The sequence below is a fragment of the Hoplias malabaricus genome, chromosome 1, assembly GCF_029633855.1.
Source record: "Hoplias malabaricus isolate fHopMal1 chromosome 1, fHopMal1.hap1, whole genome shotgun sequence".
Taxonomy (NCBI): Eukaryota; Metazoa; Chordata; class Actinopteri; order Characiformes; family Erythrinidae; genus Hoplias; species Hoplias malabaricus.
The window spans coordinates 31248959-31265024 of NC_089800.1; the positions used below are offsets into that span (position 1 = coordinate 31248959).

The following is a 16066-nucleotide window of genomic DNA, read 5'->3' on the forward strand; positions in this document are numbered from 1 at the left end:
GCTCCTCCTCCACACTTCAGACCAGCTGCCCTTGCTCTAGCCACCACCAAGTGCCTTGGAGCTGCCTGCCCTACACTAATGTTTACACAGACTCCTAACTATTATTACCAGTAGATAATTAGCCTTGGTTCCTCCCAAGGTTTCTTCCTGAGTTTTTCCTTGCCACTGTCACCATTACCTGGGGATTTATACACCTTTACATTTCATGTCAAACCTTTGTTTTACCGTAATTCTGTGAAGCTATTTTGTGACAACATGTGTGTGTGTGTGTGTGTGTGTGTGAGTGAGAGAGAGACTCACATGGCGCGTGGTTCTGAGAAGACATCAGTGTGTATGTGCATCATCAGATCTCCTCCTGCTGCGTACTCCATCACAAAACATACATGATCTCTGGTCTGGAAACAGGCGAAAAGATTGACCAGGAACGGGTGACGCACACTGTTCACCGTCTCAAAAATCCTCTTCTCACACATTAGACTGAGGGAGAGACACACACACAAACACAGACACACACACAGATCAGACTGAGGGTGACACACATGAGACTGAGGGACACACGCGCAAGCACACAAACACACACATCAGACTGAGGGAACACACTACAGGTCAGAGGTCCTACCAGCAACTCCAACACACCACATACACACAGATTGACGATGCTTCACATTAAGAGCAAGAGGGAATTTCCATTGCACAAACAGCAGAGTTTGACATTAAGATAAAGAACAACATGTAAATAAGAAGGGTTTACAGAAACACATATGCATACATGAGGAAATCTCAGTGGTCTATCAATCAAACTTCTGTTTTATTTCACACTCAGTGTAATTAACATAGCAATAAATTAAGGTGACTCTCAGGTGACTGAGCTGAGGGGAGTAAACACCAGACGCAGGAAGTGAAGGGGCTACGTGCTGTCGTTCTGGACGAAGGCTGAGTGCAGTCTGCTCAGAGCACTGCTCACACAGACAGTGCATATAAAGCATTTCAGTAGAAACTGGAACACAACCCTAGACTTCATTTGCACATTTATATAATGTGTAAGTACTGGCATTAACAGACAGTGCCTAGTATTATTAATAATATCAATGAAGTAACCTGTAAAGTCAGTTTTGTCACATAAAGATAAACATTTGACAAAAATAGCACCTGTCGACTTCATCACGAGCCACAATGTCTCCCTTCTTCAGAGCTTTGATGGCGAACATTTCTCCTGTGCTACTGTACTCCGCCAGTAAAACCTGAGAAAAACACACACGCGTTCACAACATATACAACATAAAATCCAGCTGTTAATGTATTAAATGATAGTTACCTTTCCAAAATGGCCTCGCCCCAGCACTGCGATACATTTAAAATCTCTGAGACTGAAGTGAAACTGCTCCTCCTCTTCCTCGTCATCATCCTCATCCCTTCAATACAAGTGTGTAAAGAAAACAAATATATATTTTGTAGTAGAAAAAAAAGAGAAGGGCTGTACACCGTAGTAACAGTAAGTAGATATATAATAATAATAATAATAATTTTACTTACACTGCCCATATTTTGAATTGATATTAAAACATATATCCTCAATATAAATGCCCTCTCAATTGATTAATATCTATGAAATTGCTTTATTTAATCGTGGCATGGGTTTATAATAGTTTTCCATGCTGTCAGCCGTTGACATGTACAGTATGCGTTTGCTTGGAGACTGAAGCTGTATTTTCCTGAATTGGTAGAGTATTGTTTTTCTTAAAATTAAAATTAAATTAAAGACATCTTTAGAATATAAAATGTCTTTGTTTAATCCTATAAATACTTGCTGTTTAGACAAACTGATAAATATCAAGCTTAAAAACACTAAATTTGTTTCACTGTTTCTATTCACCCACCCAGAAAAAGCTAGGGAAATTGTGATCTCTAGGACTGGCATCCTCAAATAGCTGAGGTATCACCTCCCAGTAATAAGGCCAATTCTGAGACAGCTGAACATTTTTATTCATATTTTTGGGTTTAACTTTCCCACTGCCCACATTTGATGTCTTTCAGTTTTCTCCAATATATGAAATTTAGAACAGAATAAGAAACCTGTCATTTGACTGGGGCACTCAGACTTTTACACATCCCTGACCTTATATCCGTGTGCTTTGGTCCCGTATGGAGCTCTAACTCAGGTGGCTGGATCTGGTGCCGTGTGACGTCTTTGAGATCAGACTTTACTCCCAGACCGGTGTTCAGGAAATCAAAGGAGCTCAGCGCATCCTGAAAGAAATTGATTTCCGTTTAGGAAGGAATTACAGCACAGTAGATCAGCTGGAGGTGGAAAGATTTTTTTTTCTTGCATATTTCTGGTCTGGAGTTACCACCTCCAAGAGACCCTGGTTAATATGAATAACAACACTAATAATATAAATAAATATAGCCGCAAGCGACAATTCCCAGGGTCCAAGCTGTATTCGCTGGTAGAAGAACAATGTGCTAGCATATGAGCTGTCCTGAGATAGAAGGGGCTTTTTGGGCAGTGTGTGTAGTGTTTGTAAGGTGTTCCATGCTGTACTGGCATCTCTTTGGAGGTGTAGCATTAGATTGAGGAGTAGCGGATGACAGAGACCGCATAGAGCACAGAAGTCACTCTGGAGTTGCACCCTGGTTTCTCACCCTAATGTTCAGGACCCAAAAACAGCAGATATGATGTGGAATTGCTTGTACTGCAGTCAGTCATCAGTGGACAGAACACACTGTCTGCTGCATGTGTTTGGTTGTGGACTATTCTCTGTCCAGCAGTGATGCTGAGGGATTTACAACTCCAACACCTGAGTCATACCTGCAGTATGGGTGTCCAGACCATTGAAGTCCAGGGTGAAAGCAAGCAATCTTTGCAGAGCAAGAGCATAGCATATGGCATTTCCTGATACAGGAGCCACACTTTAAGATAGATTTTGTAGTGGTTTTAAATGTGATCATTGGTGTTCTGGTGTCTCAGTAGAGTAGGATTGTAAGAAGAAGGGGTAGTAGATGAGTGGGTGAATTTCTGGTCTGCAGACAGGTGAACGTGGGGCTTTGGTTACAGAGACAACACAGAGCACAGAACTGACTCTGGAATTTCACCCTGGATTCTGACCCAATGTTCAGGACCTCCACAAAGCAGATATGATTTGGGTGGTGGATAATTCTCAGCACTGCAGTGATACTAACATTGTGGTGATATGGCAGTGTGTGTAGTGCTTTTATGAGTGGATAAGACACAGCAGTGCTGCTAGAGATTTTAACATCTGTGTCAACTCACTGTCCACACTGAGATACACCTACTTAATTGGTCAAACTTATAGACATGAATTCAGACAGTAGCTCATACACTCTCAGCACTGTAGTGACACTGACATTGTGGTGCTATGTCATTTTGTATTGTGCTCTTATTAGTGGATCAGAAAGAGCAGTGCTGCTGGATAACTTTAAAACCTGTGTCCACTCACTGTCTACACTGTTACACACACATACTCTGTTAGTCCAGATTATAGATAAAAAAAAAGGCAGAGACAGTAGGTCATACATTTTCAGCATATCTGCTTTGTATGTGTCCTGACCATTGAAGAACATGCGAAAGGGAGCAATGAAAGTATGCAGAGCAAGAGGTGCACCCCTCTCTGTAGTTTTAAATCTACAAAGTGCTTCTGTGGACAGTGGAGCTGAAAACACGGACACTGAAAGTAAAATGAGGTGGTCATGATGGTATTGTTGATTTGTTTAGATCTGCTTTCAAATGTCTGTGTCGTCTGGCCCTCTCTGACTGGCAGGGGGAGGGGAGGGGGAGAGGTGACAGTCTGTGTGTGAGGAGGAGAAGGAGGGGCTGAGGGGGGATTCTGCATAGAGAGAATCTGCAGGATGAGATGTAACAGACATATATTTGATCATGAACTAGTGCTTGGATCAAAAGCCAATATGGACATATGTGGTATCATGAGATTCATAAGAACCTGAATTTGAATAATTATCAACAAAATGTGGAACTTTCATTACTGTGTGATTGCAGCCTCTGCTTTAATAGAGCTGTGCAGCTTGCCTTTGAAACACTGCCTTTGAAACACTATAACTCACAAATGCGTTAGTCATATGTTATGAAAATGCAAAATCTCCTTTCCCATGGTCTTTGGAATATATCTGTCTCATCTTGCTGGTACTGCATCTCTAGGTGGCAGTGTAATCAATTATGAACCTATGCAACCAGTTGTTGTTTAATTGTAGCGCCCCCTTTCTGTGCAATACGGGCATATTTAGCAGAGTACTTCAGAGTAATGACATACATATATGCACCAAGTTGTGTTCGATTTAGGTGAAGTTTGTTGTAGTTATAGCTCAAAGTGTGCATGGAGCCCCGCCCATGCATATTTGTTAAATTACTGCCACAACAGCGTGTCAAAAGTTCAAACTTTTGTGAATAATTATTGACCTACAGTCTATACAGATTGCAAAAATACCAGTTGTTTATTGATAAGACAAATTTCCAGGGAGGAGTACGAAAAGCTCCATTTTCATATACCTGACTATTGTGGATAAACTATGCATTTTTTGACAATAGTTGCAATTGCAAAGTTGTAAGACACTATGCAGAGTATGCAATAAAGCAAACTGCTTGTCAATATGTTTATATTTCGCTGAGATATTCCATATTTTCCATGTAGAAAATTTGAATTGCGCCCCCTAGTGGCTATCGTAATAGAAATTGATATGTACTTAGGAAGTGCTGCCATGGACATACCATGCAAGTGTCATGATGATAGGACCTTGTTAAAGTCATGAAACAGCTGCTGAAATTTGATTGGTCGATGGCGGCCATGTTTTGTTACATATGACATCATCGTCATAGAATCTAAGTCAGCTCATCACCCACTACATGCATACCAATCGGCATGTCAATCGGACAATCCTGTGAAGCGTAACACATTTTTTGCTGTTATAGCGCCCCCTAGGCTTGCAGTTCCACAGCCAAGTACTTATGGCTTCCAGCCCTTATAGGGATCAAGCATGTGAAGTATTGTAACATTCGGAGAAAGTGTTTGTGAGTTATAGCTGTATTTGTGTGATTTTTGGAACGTGAGCTCAAACCCTGTATTTGGGCGGAGTCTGGAAGCCGAGCAGAGATGAAATTCCAACTTTTTTTGAATAATTATTAAAGTTCAGGTTCTTAGGATTCTGCTGATACCACATATGTCCATATTGGGTAACATTTCCAGAGACTAGTTCGCGCTCAAACATATGTGCGATTTTGCATGTTATGCAAATTAGCTCAAAATCTAAGTAGGCGGAGCTTATGGGTTCTTGGGGCTTTTTTGTAGGGTCTGACCTGAGGAATCAGGGAAAAAAAGAATTTCGTCTCTACGCCACACGGGGTAGGAGATATAGGGAGCGACGCGTTCTGCGTCGCTATAGCGCCACCATCAGGCTGATTCTTTGCGCCTGAGTAGCGGGAGGGTTTACTACCAGTTGACCAAACGACAAGTCTGTAGGACCTACGGTTTGGGCTGCCCATCGGGTTTCATCGGAGAAAAAGAAGAAGAAGAAGAGGAAACAGACCAAAAACAATAGGGCTCCAGCACTTGCAGTGCTTGGACCCCTAATAACACTAGTGATAATGACACATTTAAATCATGATTCAGGGACATAATGTCAGTTCTTTTACACCATGAAACAGCCACTAGATTCTGAAATATCTAAGAGATTCTGCATTAATTATGTTAAAAAGGCTGCACTTATGCAGGGGACCCACTCTGTAGAATAAACCAGCTTATTCAGGGAATGCAAAGCAATTGGCTTTTTCATCTCAGATGATGTGCAGTTTGCAGTGTAACTGCTGTGTGACTCTCACATAGTTGTAGAAGCGCTGAGCTGAGGTCTTTACTGAGCCTCTGCAGAGGCAGGTGTGTACTGCCTGTTCAATAAGGAATGTTCTGTCTGAAATAGCTATTGAAATAGATGTGGTTCACTGCACCTTATAGACTGTGTAATTTTCATATTATTTCTCTTTTCTCCTTATTTTCATTTTACATCACAACTTTATTCTCTTTCATGTTTCTGTATTTCGTCTCTGTGTCACATCTTACACACTAGTATAAGCAAGAACTGTAATTGCCTCGAGGAATTAATAAGGTCAGCTTCTAGGCTTCTAGGTTATCTTACCTATGACTATATCTAATGAGTGTGATTTTAAGGCACTACACAAATGTTGAAATAAAAAATAAAAAACATCAATATACTAAACATAAAAGGAAAACATGTATAATAAATACAATATAATACAAATTATAATACAATACAAATGAAATTCACCAGTAAATTCCCAAAATCCTCTGATGTTACCTGGACTTGTTCTTTGCTGGGGACCTTCTGCTCCGGGAGTGTCTCTCTGATACTGACCAGTGAATAATGTTTATTCCCAGGTGTTCTGTCCTTATCAAAGTCCAGCTTAGTCACCGTCGAGTCACTGCAGAGATTCAGCACAAGAAAATACAACCTGTCATTAACAGGATCAGAATGTATCAGGATATCAGTATGTGTGTGTGTGTGTGTGTGTGTACCTGCTGAATGTGTGTGTATTAGGTTGCTGGCTCCGCCCTGTTTCTGGTGTTAGCTCTGCCCCCTGCTGTGGGCTGAGGGCAGAGCTGCTGACAGAGGGGTTGGCTCTCCGAACCAAACGACCCCATGTCGCAACGTTAATGTTCATCTGAGGAGCTCTCAGGAACGTCTTCCCTATACACACACACACACGCGCACAAAAAAGAAAAAAAAAAAAAAAAACATCAGACAAGTAGCTTATCTATGTTTTCTTTAATAATTGTTTTGTATAAAAATAAACACACAAACCAATTAAATACACAATTTTACATGTGTTTGGTTTGATTTATACTTGATAAATAAATAATTTTAAATCATTAAAATATGTAGAAGCATGCATTATTATCTGTCTTAACATTATTATCATTATTAGTTTGTATAAAAATGATGAAGTATGTTTTAGTAATAGCATCTGTGTCTGATTCGACTGTTGGTTAAAATCAATACTACAAAATAGAAGTATGCTGATAACTAGAGGACTGTAAAGCTGTGCAGGAGAACCACATGTTCCTTTACCTTGTTGTTTTGAGAAAATCTTCTTCTGCCTTTGGAGTTTGGTTCTTCTCTCAATCACAGGGTTGAAAAATGTAACCTGCAGAACACACAAAACAAACAGTGAAACCAAGCCACTGCTTTATTCCAGTGTGTGTGTGTGAATACAGCATATGATTGACTGAAGAAATTGCTCAGAGAAAATTCGAATACTGCCCTCTAAATGAAGTCAATATGTAGCTGAGCCGTGTTCGTTGTCTGAAGTTTGCTTATTTAAGAGGCTAATATAACTCACAAATGATGAAAGTTCATTTATAAAGAGTTAATTTGATTATAATAGATAATGGTTGTTCAGTAAAATTCTTATAGACATTGCATTATATTTTGATTGCCCTACATTGTCTAACACTGTCTCAAGAGGCCATGGCTGTTTTAGGACATAAATTATTGTATCTTCAGAGACTGTTTTTGGGCTTATAAGTTTCAATGTTGCATTGGACTGGTTCACTTTTCAAGGACTCTGGGTATGAGCACTGTGTGTGTGTGTGTGTGTGAGAAAGAGAGAGAGGGGTAGGAAGTGTGAGTTGAGACTGAGCTCTTAAGAGTGAAATTGTATGCTGTGACCTTGACCAACAGCAGCTAAAAAACCTAAAATTGAGGCTTGTGTAAAAAAAGGCTTGTGTCTGGGTGAGACACTGCAGTTTATTAAAGATGAACTGTGAGCGCAGGGGAGAAGGCAGCGCTGAAGGACTAGGCCACAAATCCATGGTTGATCGTCGCTGTCCAAAGAAAAACATGCACCTCCAAAATAGTAACTTCACAGGGGGAGAAATTTCTTCTCAACTTTCAATGGATGTCAATGTAAAAATATTTTATTCATCATTTAGGAGCATTTGTATTGGTCCATTTATCATGAATGTGAAGGACAGCTGTCGTGTTCAAATGATGTAGTAAACTAAATATCCACAAACAGAGAAACATTTTTCATGGGACAAAAATGATAAGCGAAGGCAAGAACCACTCAGATACTACTCAAACCCAGTGGGTAATCACCCAGCTAGGGTGTGTGTTTATGTGCATCAGAGGAAGCAAAATGGTGCCAAACTATAGTGCATGGACCCCAGTTCCTTTAAAAATGGAGTGTATTATTGAGGAGGGTTCTCTGTTTGCTGCAGTAATAGTCTTTATGCTTCTCTAAATGCTGTATATTAGATGTTGGAACACTGCTAGAGTCTATTGGCAGCAATGATTACGGTGCTTGACTTGCTTTTAGCTGGTTGTTTTTCCACTAGCACAGCTCCCCATGTAATAGAGCCAGTGAAATCTATAAAATCGCAGGCTTTGAAAACAACCCTGGTGGTAAGGTAATGTGAAATTTACTAGTTATGTATTTGCGTATTGTTTTTTGGACTGAACATGGCTCAGTGCCCCAGTTCTAACAGATCAGATTTACTTGTTGCATGTTCCACTTTCGCTGAAGATTTTCATCAGCCATTGACTCAAGGAGCGTTTAGACCTCTTCAAAACACCTCGGGGGAATGTTACGGATAAAAACAAATGTGAAAGCTACTGTAACTTCAGAGATTTTATAAGCGGTGAGTTTGTGCTTCAGCTCTGCATTTTGTGGTGATTGACAGGTCTCTCTGGCCAATCAGCGCTCTGCAGTGTTTATGTATCACAATTTAGTACCTACTCTGCATGGTTGGAATCGTAAGCAAAGCAAGGACTGTAAAAGTACCCGGTTTCAGGTCCAGGACCAGATTTGGACAGTCAAAAAGTAGTGATAGACTGATATGGGTTTTTTGATGGCCGATGCCGATTTTTAGACAGCAGTAGTGGCCGATGGCCGATATGTAAAGCTGATATTCCCATTCCTCAGGCAGTGAATAAACTAGACACATTATCATGATTTATTTTTAAAATTCAAATTTGTTAAAGAAACCATTTATAGGTCCTGAAATATATATGAAGTTGTCAAAAGCTTATGAAAACCACAAAAAAATTTTAGGCGCTTGTCTTATTTTTGAGAGAAAAAAAAAAATGTTAGTGACTATAAACTGAAGAGTTCATGAGTCCAATTACTTTTTTCTTTTTAAAATTGTGTCTCCAGGGGTCTACTTTCATCAGGTAAAATTTGGAGTTGATACCTCCTACTGATTTGAAGTTATTGAAGCTGGAGCAGACAGTTGACAGATGGCCTCTCCAAGTGTCTCTTTAGACCCCAAGCTCTCCATAAGGAAAATTATTACTTTTACTGCAAAAATACAGTGTATATATCTTGTCTAGACCTAATGTCAACATCTTAGTGTTTTTCTTTACTTTCTATGAGAAACTCGTCTCCTGTCCTTCACCAAGTGGCCATTTACCCCTCACCAAACAGTAAAAACCCTTAGTTATGGTGTGTTTTATTCTGATGTTTACACTTGTTTCTCACCGAGTACAGTGTTCCTTTAAATGACTGACGTGTTAAAAGGTGAGAGCTGCACTCTGATTGGCTGTAGAGCAAGGTAACCTCCCCCACACCCCTGCTGCATTTAAATGTCCTCAGTGGGGGAAATGTAACTAGTAAAAGACATCTAAGCTTTGAAACATGTTTATTGACTTGATTATTGTTTGTGGAGCTTGTGGCTGCCAAACAGAACCGTTTGAGTCTTTCTCGCAGTGTCTGGGTCTGTTCGGCGCTGAAAACATATGCACTCTGCTGCGTTTGTCCCTCCTCCGTGTACTATTTTCTCGGGATTTTTTTCAGCCAGTGCTCTTGACACAAACATGAGGATTACTCACAAACGGTTTGATGGAGAGACTCAGATTTAGTCTCGTTTTGAAGGGGACTATCTGAGGTAAGCGCTGCTGTGCTAACTGTGTGTGAGAGCCTCTTGTGGGCTCTTCAGGCTTCGAGAAGCAGTGGTTTGTCATTGATGAGGAAGAAACCTGAAGTTTGGATGATCTTAGTTTTTGACTTTAATTCCTTAGTCCTACATTTTAGCGTATATCCTCATGATCCTGAGAGTCTGCCCATTCGATTGGTGTATGATATGTACACATTACTCAAATATGGCGCCGTGAAAAATCTGAAAATCTGTACTGTCACAAACACCACCTCAACTCATGATTAAAATACTGTTTGGAGCTATATCAATCCAGAGAACACATTTTTAACACCCTCTAGCTCTCACTTGGCACCGAGTATGAATGCATTCGGATGGAGTGTCTACCTCAGCAAACAGAGTTCCCTGTGGCTCCAGATAAAGACACATGCCGTGGCGCTGGTTATCCAGAAAATCCTCAAGCCTCAGGAACTTCACAGCACACAGAGATCTCCAGTCCTTCCAGTAAACTGAGATCTCCAGCTCCCGAGACTACAGCCAAAAACAACACACAAAAGAACGCCACAGATCATAAAGGAATAAATGTGTACATGTTTTGTTGGGTTAAACAAGTAGGAAAGTGAAATTAAAGGAGCTTTTTCACTTAAAACCTCACAAGCCCCACAGGAGCATTCTGTGGAGCATTCACACCCAATCTAAACAGCCCTGTTGAGAACATCTGCTGTCAGTGTCTGATCCTTTAAATGCTAATGAGCCGTTCGTTGTTTACCCTGACCCTGAGCACACAGCAGTGAGGAGCAGAAGCTCTGTTTTTTTTATCCGTTTTCGCTTGGTTCTGTTTCTTATCTGTTCTCATTTGTAACCAAATGCTCTCAATTTCTCCGTGCTCTTTGTGTCTGTTTTGCTCCATTAGACTGAGCACATTCAGGAACTGTTCTTATTTACACTATGATTTAAGTGATGGTGTTTTACCCGGTCAAGCTCTAATGCAAACTTCTGATCCCATGACTGATTACTGACGGGTCTCCAGCTGGTCTGCTCCACCACAGTGTTGTCCAGCTTCAACACGGCACTGATCTCATCTGGAGAAAAAAAAAACACATACATGCTTTAAACAGCAAAAAAAAAAAACAGACTTTATGGGTAGGTAGGACTACAAGTCCCCAAGTTAATGTGCTAATCCACAGAAAATGTTGTTTTGTTTTAATAATATGTGCCCTTTAGCTGAAGATTCCTTATGTTTCCTCAGGAATATTCAGATGTATAAATGTGTCATACACATTAAACAGACTGCACAATAAGTGTAATTATATAACACTAGTAAGTGCAGTTATAAAACTCTTGAATGAATAAACAGAATGAAGAATGAAATGAAACACAGGTCAGTGCTGTAAATAGAACATGAGCTGCATGAGTGTTAAAAGCCACTGAACTGCTGAGGTCGTCTGTTTTGTTGCGGCTCCCTCGGCTCATGAAGGAGGAGCGAGTGTCTCCTGGACTCAGTGGCGCAGCCTTAGAGCGGCCAGGAACGTTCTCCAACAGATCCTGACATCCCATCAGCCGCACGTCTAACGTACCTGTGGAAGAAAACATACTTAAGGCATCACACACCACAGCCGATTTCACACCAGAAGCAGATCAAATCAAATTAATTTGTAAAATGTTTTTTGCAACTGATGTTGTCACACAGCAGCTTCACAGAAATCCAGTAAATACAGAACTTTTAATATGAAAAGTAAACCCCCCAGGTGAGCAAGCCAGGGGTGACAATGACAAGAAAAACTCCCTCAGAGTACAGGAACACTTGCTGTTTCACACCAGACAAAACCAGGCAGTAGGTGCGAGTGGCTGATATTTTTTTTGGTTGTTGTTGATTGGCTATTACTCAGCAATCTTTGGTTAGAGTCTAAATTTAGTACTAGTTTATTTTTTAAGGTAACACAGAGTATGAAGGGTTGTTTCCATTGGATTTTCACACATTAAAGAAGTGAATAAAATGACAGAAAGGCATTAACACAAAACATCTGAATTTATACAAAAAGAAGAGGATGATCAATACAATCAACACTAAATCTACATCTGTGTTGTGTGTCCTTACATCAATCATTCATTCATTGTTTGCAACTGCTTATCCAGTTCATGATCACGGTGGGTCCAGAGCCTACCCGGAATCACTGGAAGGGCGTCAATCCTTCACAGGGCAACACACACTCACATATTCACACCTATGGACACTTTTGAGTCACGAATCCGTATGTTTTTGGACTGTGGGAGGAAACCGGAGCACACCCATGCAGACATGGGGAGAACACACCAAACTCCTCACAGTCTGTCACCCAGAGCGGGACTTGAACCCACAAGATCCCTAGAACTGTGTGACTGCGACACTACCTGCTGCACCACAGTGCTGCCTTTATGTCAATTAAAGGTTCTCAAAATAGGAATTCCATTTAAATTATACTTCGGCCAGTTACACATCCTCCCAAAGTCATTTAACAACAAAGTCTCGAGAGGAAACAGCATTTGTTGAGTGTCCCAGATCTATGCCCTAAAATATGTGTGGATGAATATGTTAATGTTGTGAAAACAGAGCTATAGGGTTTTAATTTTGGGCTTACACTGCATGATACTGTGAGAATACTGGAGTCTGTACGGTTTCTTTATCAAGCAGCTCCTGCTCCTATTTACAAAAGGGCTTTGGAAATATGATGAATTTTGAATGAGTGGGGTTATATCATTGTAGCCAACACTTGGCACTGGAGATGGTGACCTTTAGCAAATCCCATTTCCGTACACCTGTGTGCAGCTGAATACCTGAGAGTAGGGGTGGGCGACAAGGCTAAAATACATGATCACAATCTCGATTTTAGCACAATTCTTTTTCATGCTGGTTTTTAACCTCTTCACACTACAGGTATTTTTTCCCCATTCTGAAATTACATACTCAAATCTTGAGGCAGTGAATAATCTAGGGGCAATTTTATGAAGTAACGTTACTTCATCCCTCATAGTAAAGTTAATGTGAAAGGCCTTCAGAATGTTTAAATATATTGAAATGAATCTTTAGTGGTCAAAGTAAGATCAAAACAACAAAACATTTCAGGCACTTTTCTAAATTTAATTTGAAATCTTCAAAGACCCCAACCTCTCCATAAGGAAAATTCTTAATTTTGCTGCAGAAATTTTTTTTTATTATCGAAGCTTAATAGCAACAATTTACCTTCCTTGACTAATTCCATGCACCTCTCCAAATGACTTTTTACAGGAAAAAAGTTCTTACTCACCTCAATTTTATTCTGATATTTAGTCTTGTTTCTAACTTAATACTCTTCTCCTTTCAGGTCAGATGCATTGGAAGGAGGGAGCTTTCCCTGATTGGCTGTAGAGTGAGGCTGCCTCCCTCACTCCCCTCCTTTATTTATATGGTCTCAGTAGGGAAAGGGCAGAAAGTGAAAGGGATCTAAGTTTTGAAAAAACGTATTTATCGTTTTGACTGTTGTTTATTTTGAAAGCTGTTGCCATATAAAACGTTAGGTTATGCATATAACCACTGTTCCCTGAAGAAGAGGAACGAGGTGCAACACAAGCTGTATGGGATATTATGTCTCTTCCATATCTGGCTGAAGACACCTCTAATCACGCCTGTAAGGCAAATGACGCATAGTGACGAGGGTAGGTGGGCCCGCCCCTCACCTATAACCTCTGGACACTAGCGTCTCTCTTCAGTTCAACATGCTGATCTTCACCGAGCTAACAGTGAAGCGGGGCAGCTGTTGTACCTCGTTCCTCTTCTTCAGGGAACAGTGGTTATATGCATAACCTAACGTTCCCTATCAGTCGATTCACTCGGTACAACACAAGCTGTATGGGATCTAAATTCACGCCCCGAGAAACAGACACCGAACCAAGAAAGCAGCCTAGTGCATGTTAGACCCTATAGAAAGGACAGCATGAGCTACCGAAAGGGCCAGCACATCCAGGCGATAAAAACGAACAAATGTACGAGGTGATGCCCGGCTAGCAGCGGCACAGATGTCTCCAACTGGGACACCCTTAAAAAGAGCCCAGGATGTAGCTATTCCTCTTGTGGAATGAGCCCTCACCCCCTCTGGTAAATCCATACCTTTGCTGCTGTAAGCTATAGAAATAGCTTCTAAAACCCAGTGAGAGAGACGTTGTTTAGACAAAGCCCTGCCACGAACTGGGTTAGCAAAACAGACAAAAAGCTGGTCACACCTACGGAAATCCTGAGTACGATTAATGTATGTGCGCAGTGCCCGCACGGGGCAGAGCATGTGTAGTCTTTGCTGCACCTCAGATGTAAATGGAGAAGGAGAGAAAGAATTTAACTCAAAAGCCAGTGAGCTGTAAGACATAGGCAACACCTTTGGCACATATGTTGCATTAGGACACAGAGTCACCTTAGTGTCCCCTGGTGCAAACTGGGTACAAGAAGGGTGCACTGACAGTTTTGCAGATGCTAAAGCTAGGAGTAGAGCAGTCTTATATGAAACGAACTTGATGTCCACAGACTCCAGTGGCTCAAAGGGAGTGCACCAAGTACCATACACAGGTCCCAGGGAGGAACAGTATGTCTAGATACAGGCTTTAGGCGCCTCACCCCCTTCATGAAACGTATGGTTAGGGGGTGTGCTCCTGGTGACAACCCACCAAAGCCCTCATGAGAGGCTGATATAGCTGCCAGATAGACTTTTATTGTTGAAAAAGAGAGCCCTCGTTCAAATAACTCCTGAAGGAAAGTTAAAATATCAACAATGGAACATTGGAAAGGGACCAATTCCCTCTCCAAGCAACTGATGTGGTGTGAGCGTTGAGCCAGAGACCACGCCCCCTTCACCGCAACCTGGTCGCACACTGCCCCCCAACCCGTTAGGGACGCGTCCGTCGACACCACTTTGCGAAACAGAACTCTGCCTATCGGCGAGCCCTGACACAATAGGCGGGACTCCCTCCAAGGGGACAACGCTGTCATGCATGCTCTTGTCACAACTATCCTTTTCCCTAATTGATGTGAGGCAATCAAGCGATGGAATAAGAGCCAGCGCTGAAATGCCCTCATTAGAAGTAAACCTAGCGGAACTACCGCTATTGCAGAAGCCATCTGGCCCAACAGCTGGAGAAACTGGCGAACGCGCAGTTTGCGTCCCAGCTGAAACTGAGCGAGGCCGTCGCGAAAGCGCACATATTCTGCGCTCTGACAGACATGCTCGGCCGGAGAAAAGAAAGAAAGTTTCTGACTGGGGATTAGAGAGCGCTTCTTTAAATTGACCGATAAGCCCAGCCGCTTCAAATGAGAAAGCACAGCGTTTGTATCTGTCCGAGCTTTCACAATATGTGAGCACGCGCACTCCTCGCCCCCACAGCGGGGCGAGAGCTGCTTCCATACACTTCGTAAAAGTGCGAGGAGCTACAGAAAGCCCGAACGGGAGAACGAGCCACTCGTACGCCACTCCCTCGAATGCAAACCTCAGATACTTTCTGTGATCTGGATGGATTGCTATATGAAAATATGCGTCTGTGAGATCTATGGACATGAACCAGTCCCCCGGGCCAATCGAGCGAAGGAACTGGTGCAGAGTTAGCATTTTGAAAGTGAAAACTCTCAAATGCTTGTTTAGCACTCTCAGATCGAAAATTGGACGAGCCCCTCCGTCCTTTTTCGGCACAACAAAGTAACGGCTGTACCAGCCCTTTCGTGATTCGGTCTGAGGCACCACTCTTATTGCCTCTTTGCTGAGGAGATTTCTTATCTCCTCCTTGAGGACCGCTGCAGCACTGCCCGATACTCGGGTGAACACCACGCTGGAAAAGCGGGGAGGGGGAATTCGAAATTGTAAACGGTACCCTACACACACTGTCCTTTCTACCCAAGGAGAGACTGCGCATGCGCGCCACTCTGCTGCATGAGCTGCGAGTCGGCCGTGATAACAGCCTATTTGTGGGGAAATGAGGCCCTCCTGTGGCTGAGCTGGGGAGCGTACAGAATGCTTCCTCAGGCTCACTAACGCCAGATCGTTTATTGTTTTGCTTGAAACAGACACCTTTATTTCCTGATGTACAAAATGAGACTTTATTAAGGCACATCGAGGAACATAATGCTCTTTTATTGCACCCAAACTGGGGGCTTGTAA

At 41.8% G+C, this 16066-nt stretch overlaps 1 protein-coding gene across 4 annotated transcripts in view; it reads right to left on the minus strand.

Moving 5' to 3' along the window:
- Nucleotides 1-16066, minus strand: part of pkn2a (protein kinase N2a) — a 56812-nt gene that overhangs the window by 12034 nt on the left and 28712 nt on the right. For all 4 annotated transcript variants that reach the window (XR_010800528.1, XM_066662305.1, XM_066662297.1 and 1 more), the window contains exons 7-16: nt 11348-11491; nt 10887-10996; nt 10302-10445; nt 7111-7186; nt 6558-6729; nt 6340-6463; nt 2117-2247; nt 1316-1412; nt 1150-1241; nt 301-477 (exon numbers count right to left, since the gene is read on the minus strand). Coding sequence is in view for 3 of the 4 variants with exons in the window: in XM_066662305.1 (XP_066518402.1) it covers nt 301-477; nt 1150-1241; nt 1316-1412; nt 2117-2247; nt 6340-6463; nt 6558-6729; nt 7111-7186; nt 10302-10445; nt 10887-10996; nt 11348-11491 (1267 nt within the window). In the remaining variant the exon portion in view is untranslated. The remainder of the gene's footprint in view (nt 1-300; nt 478-1149; nt 1242-1315; nt 1413-2116; nt 2248-6339; nt 6464-6557; nt 6730-7110; nt 7187-10301; nt 10446-10886; nt 10997-11347; nt 11492-16066) is intronic.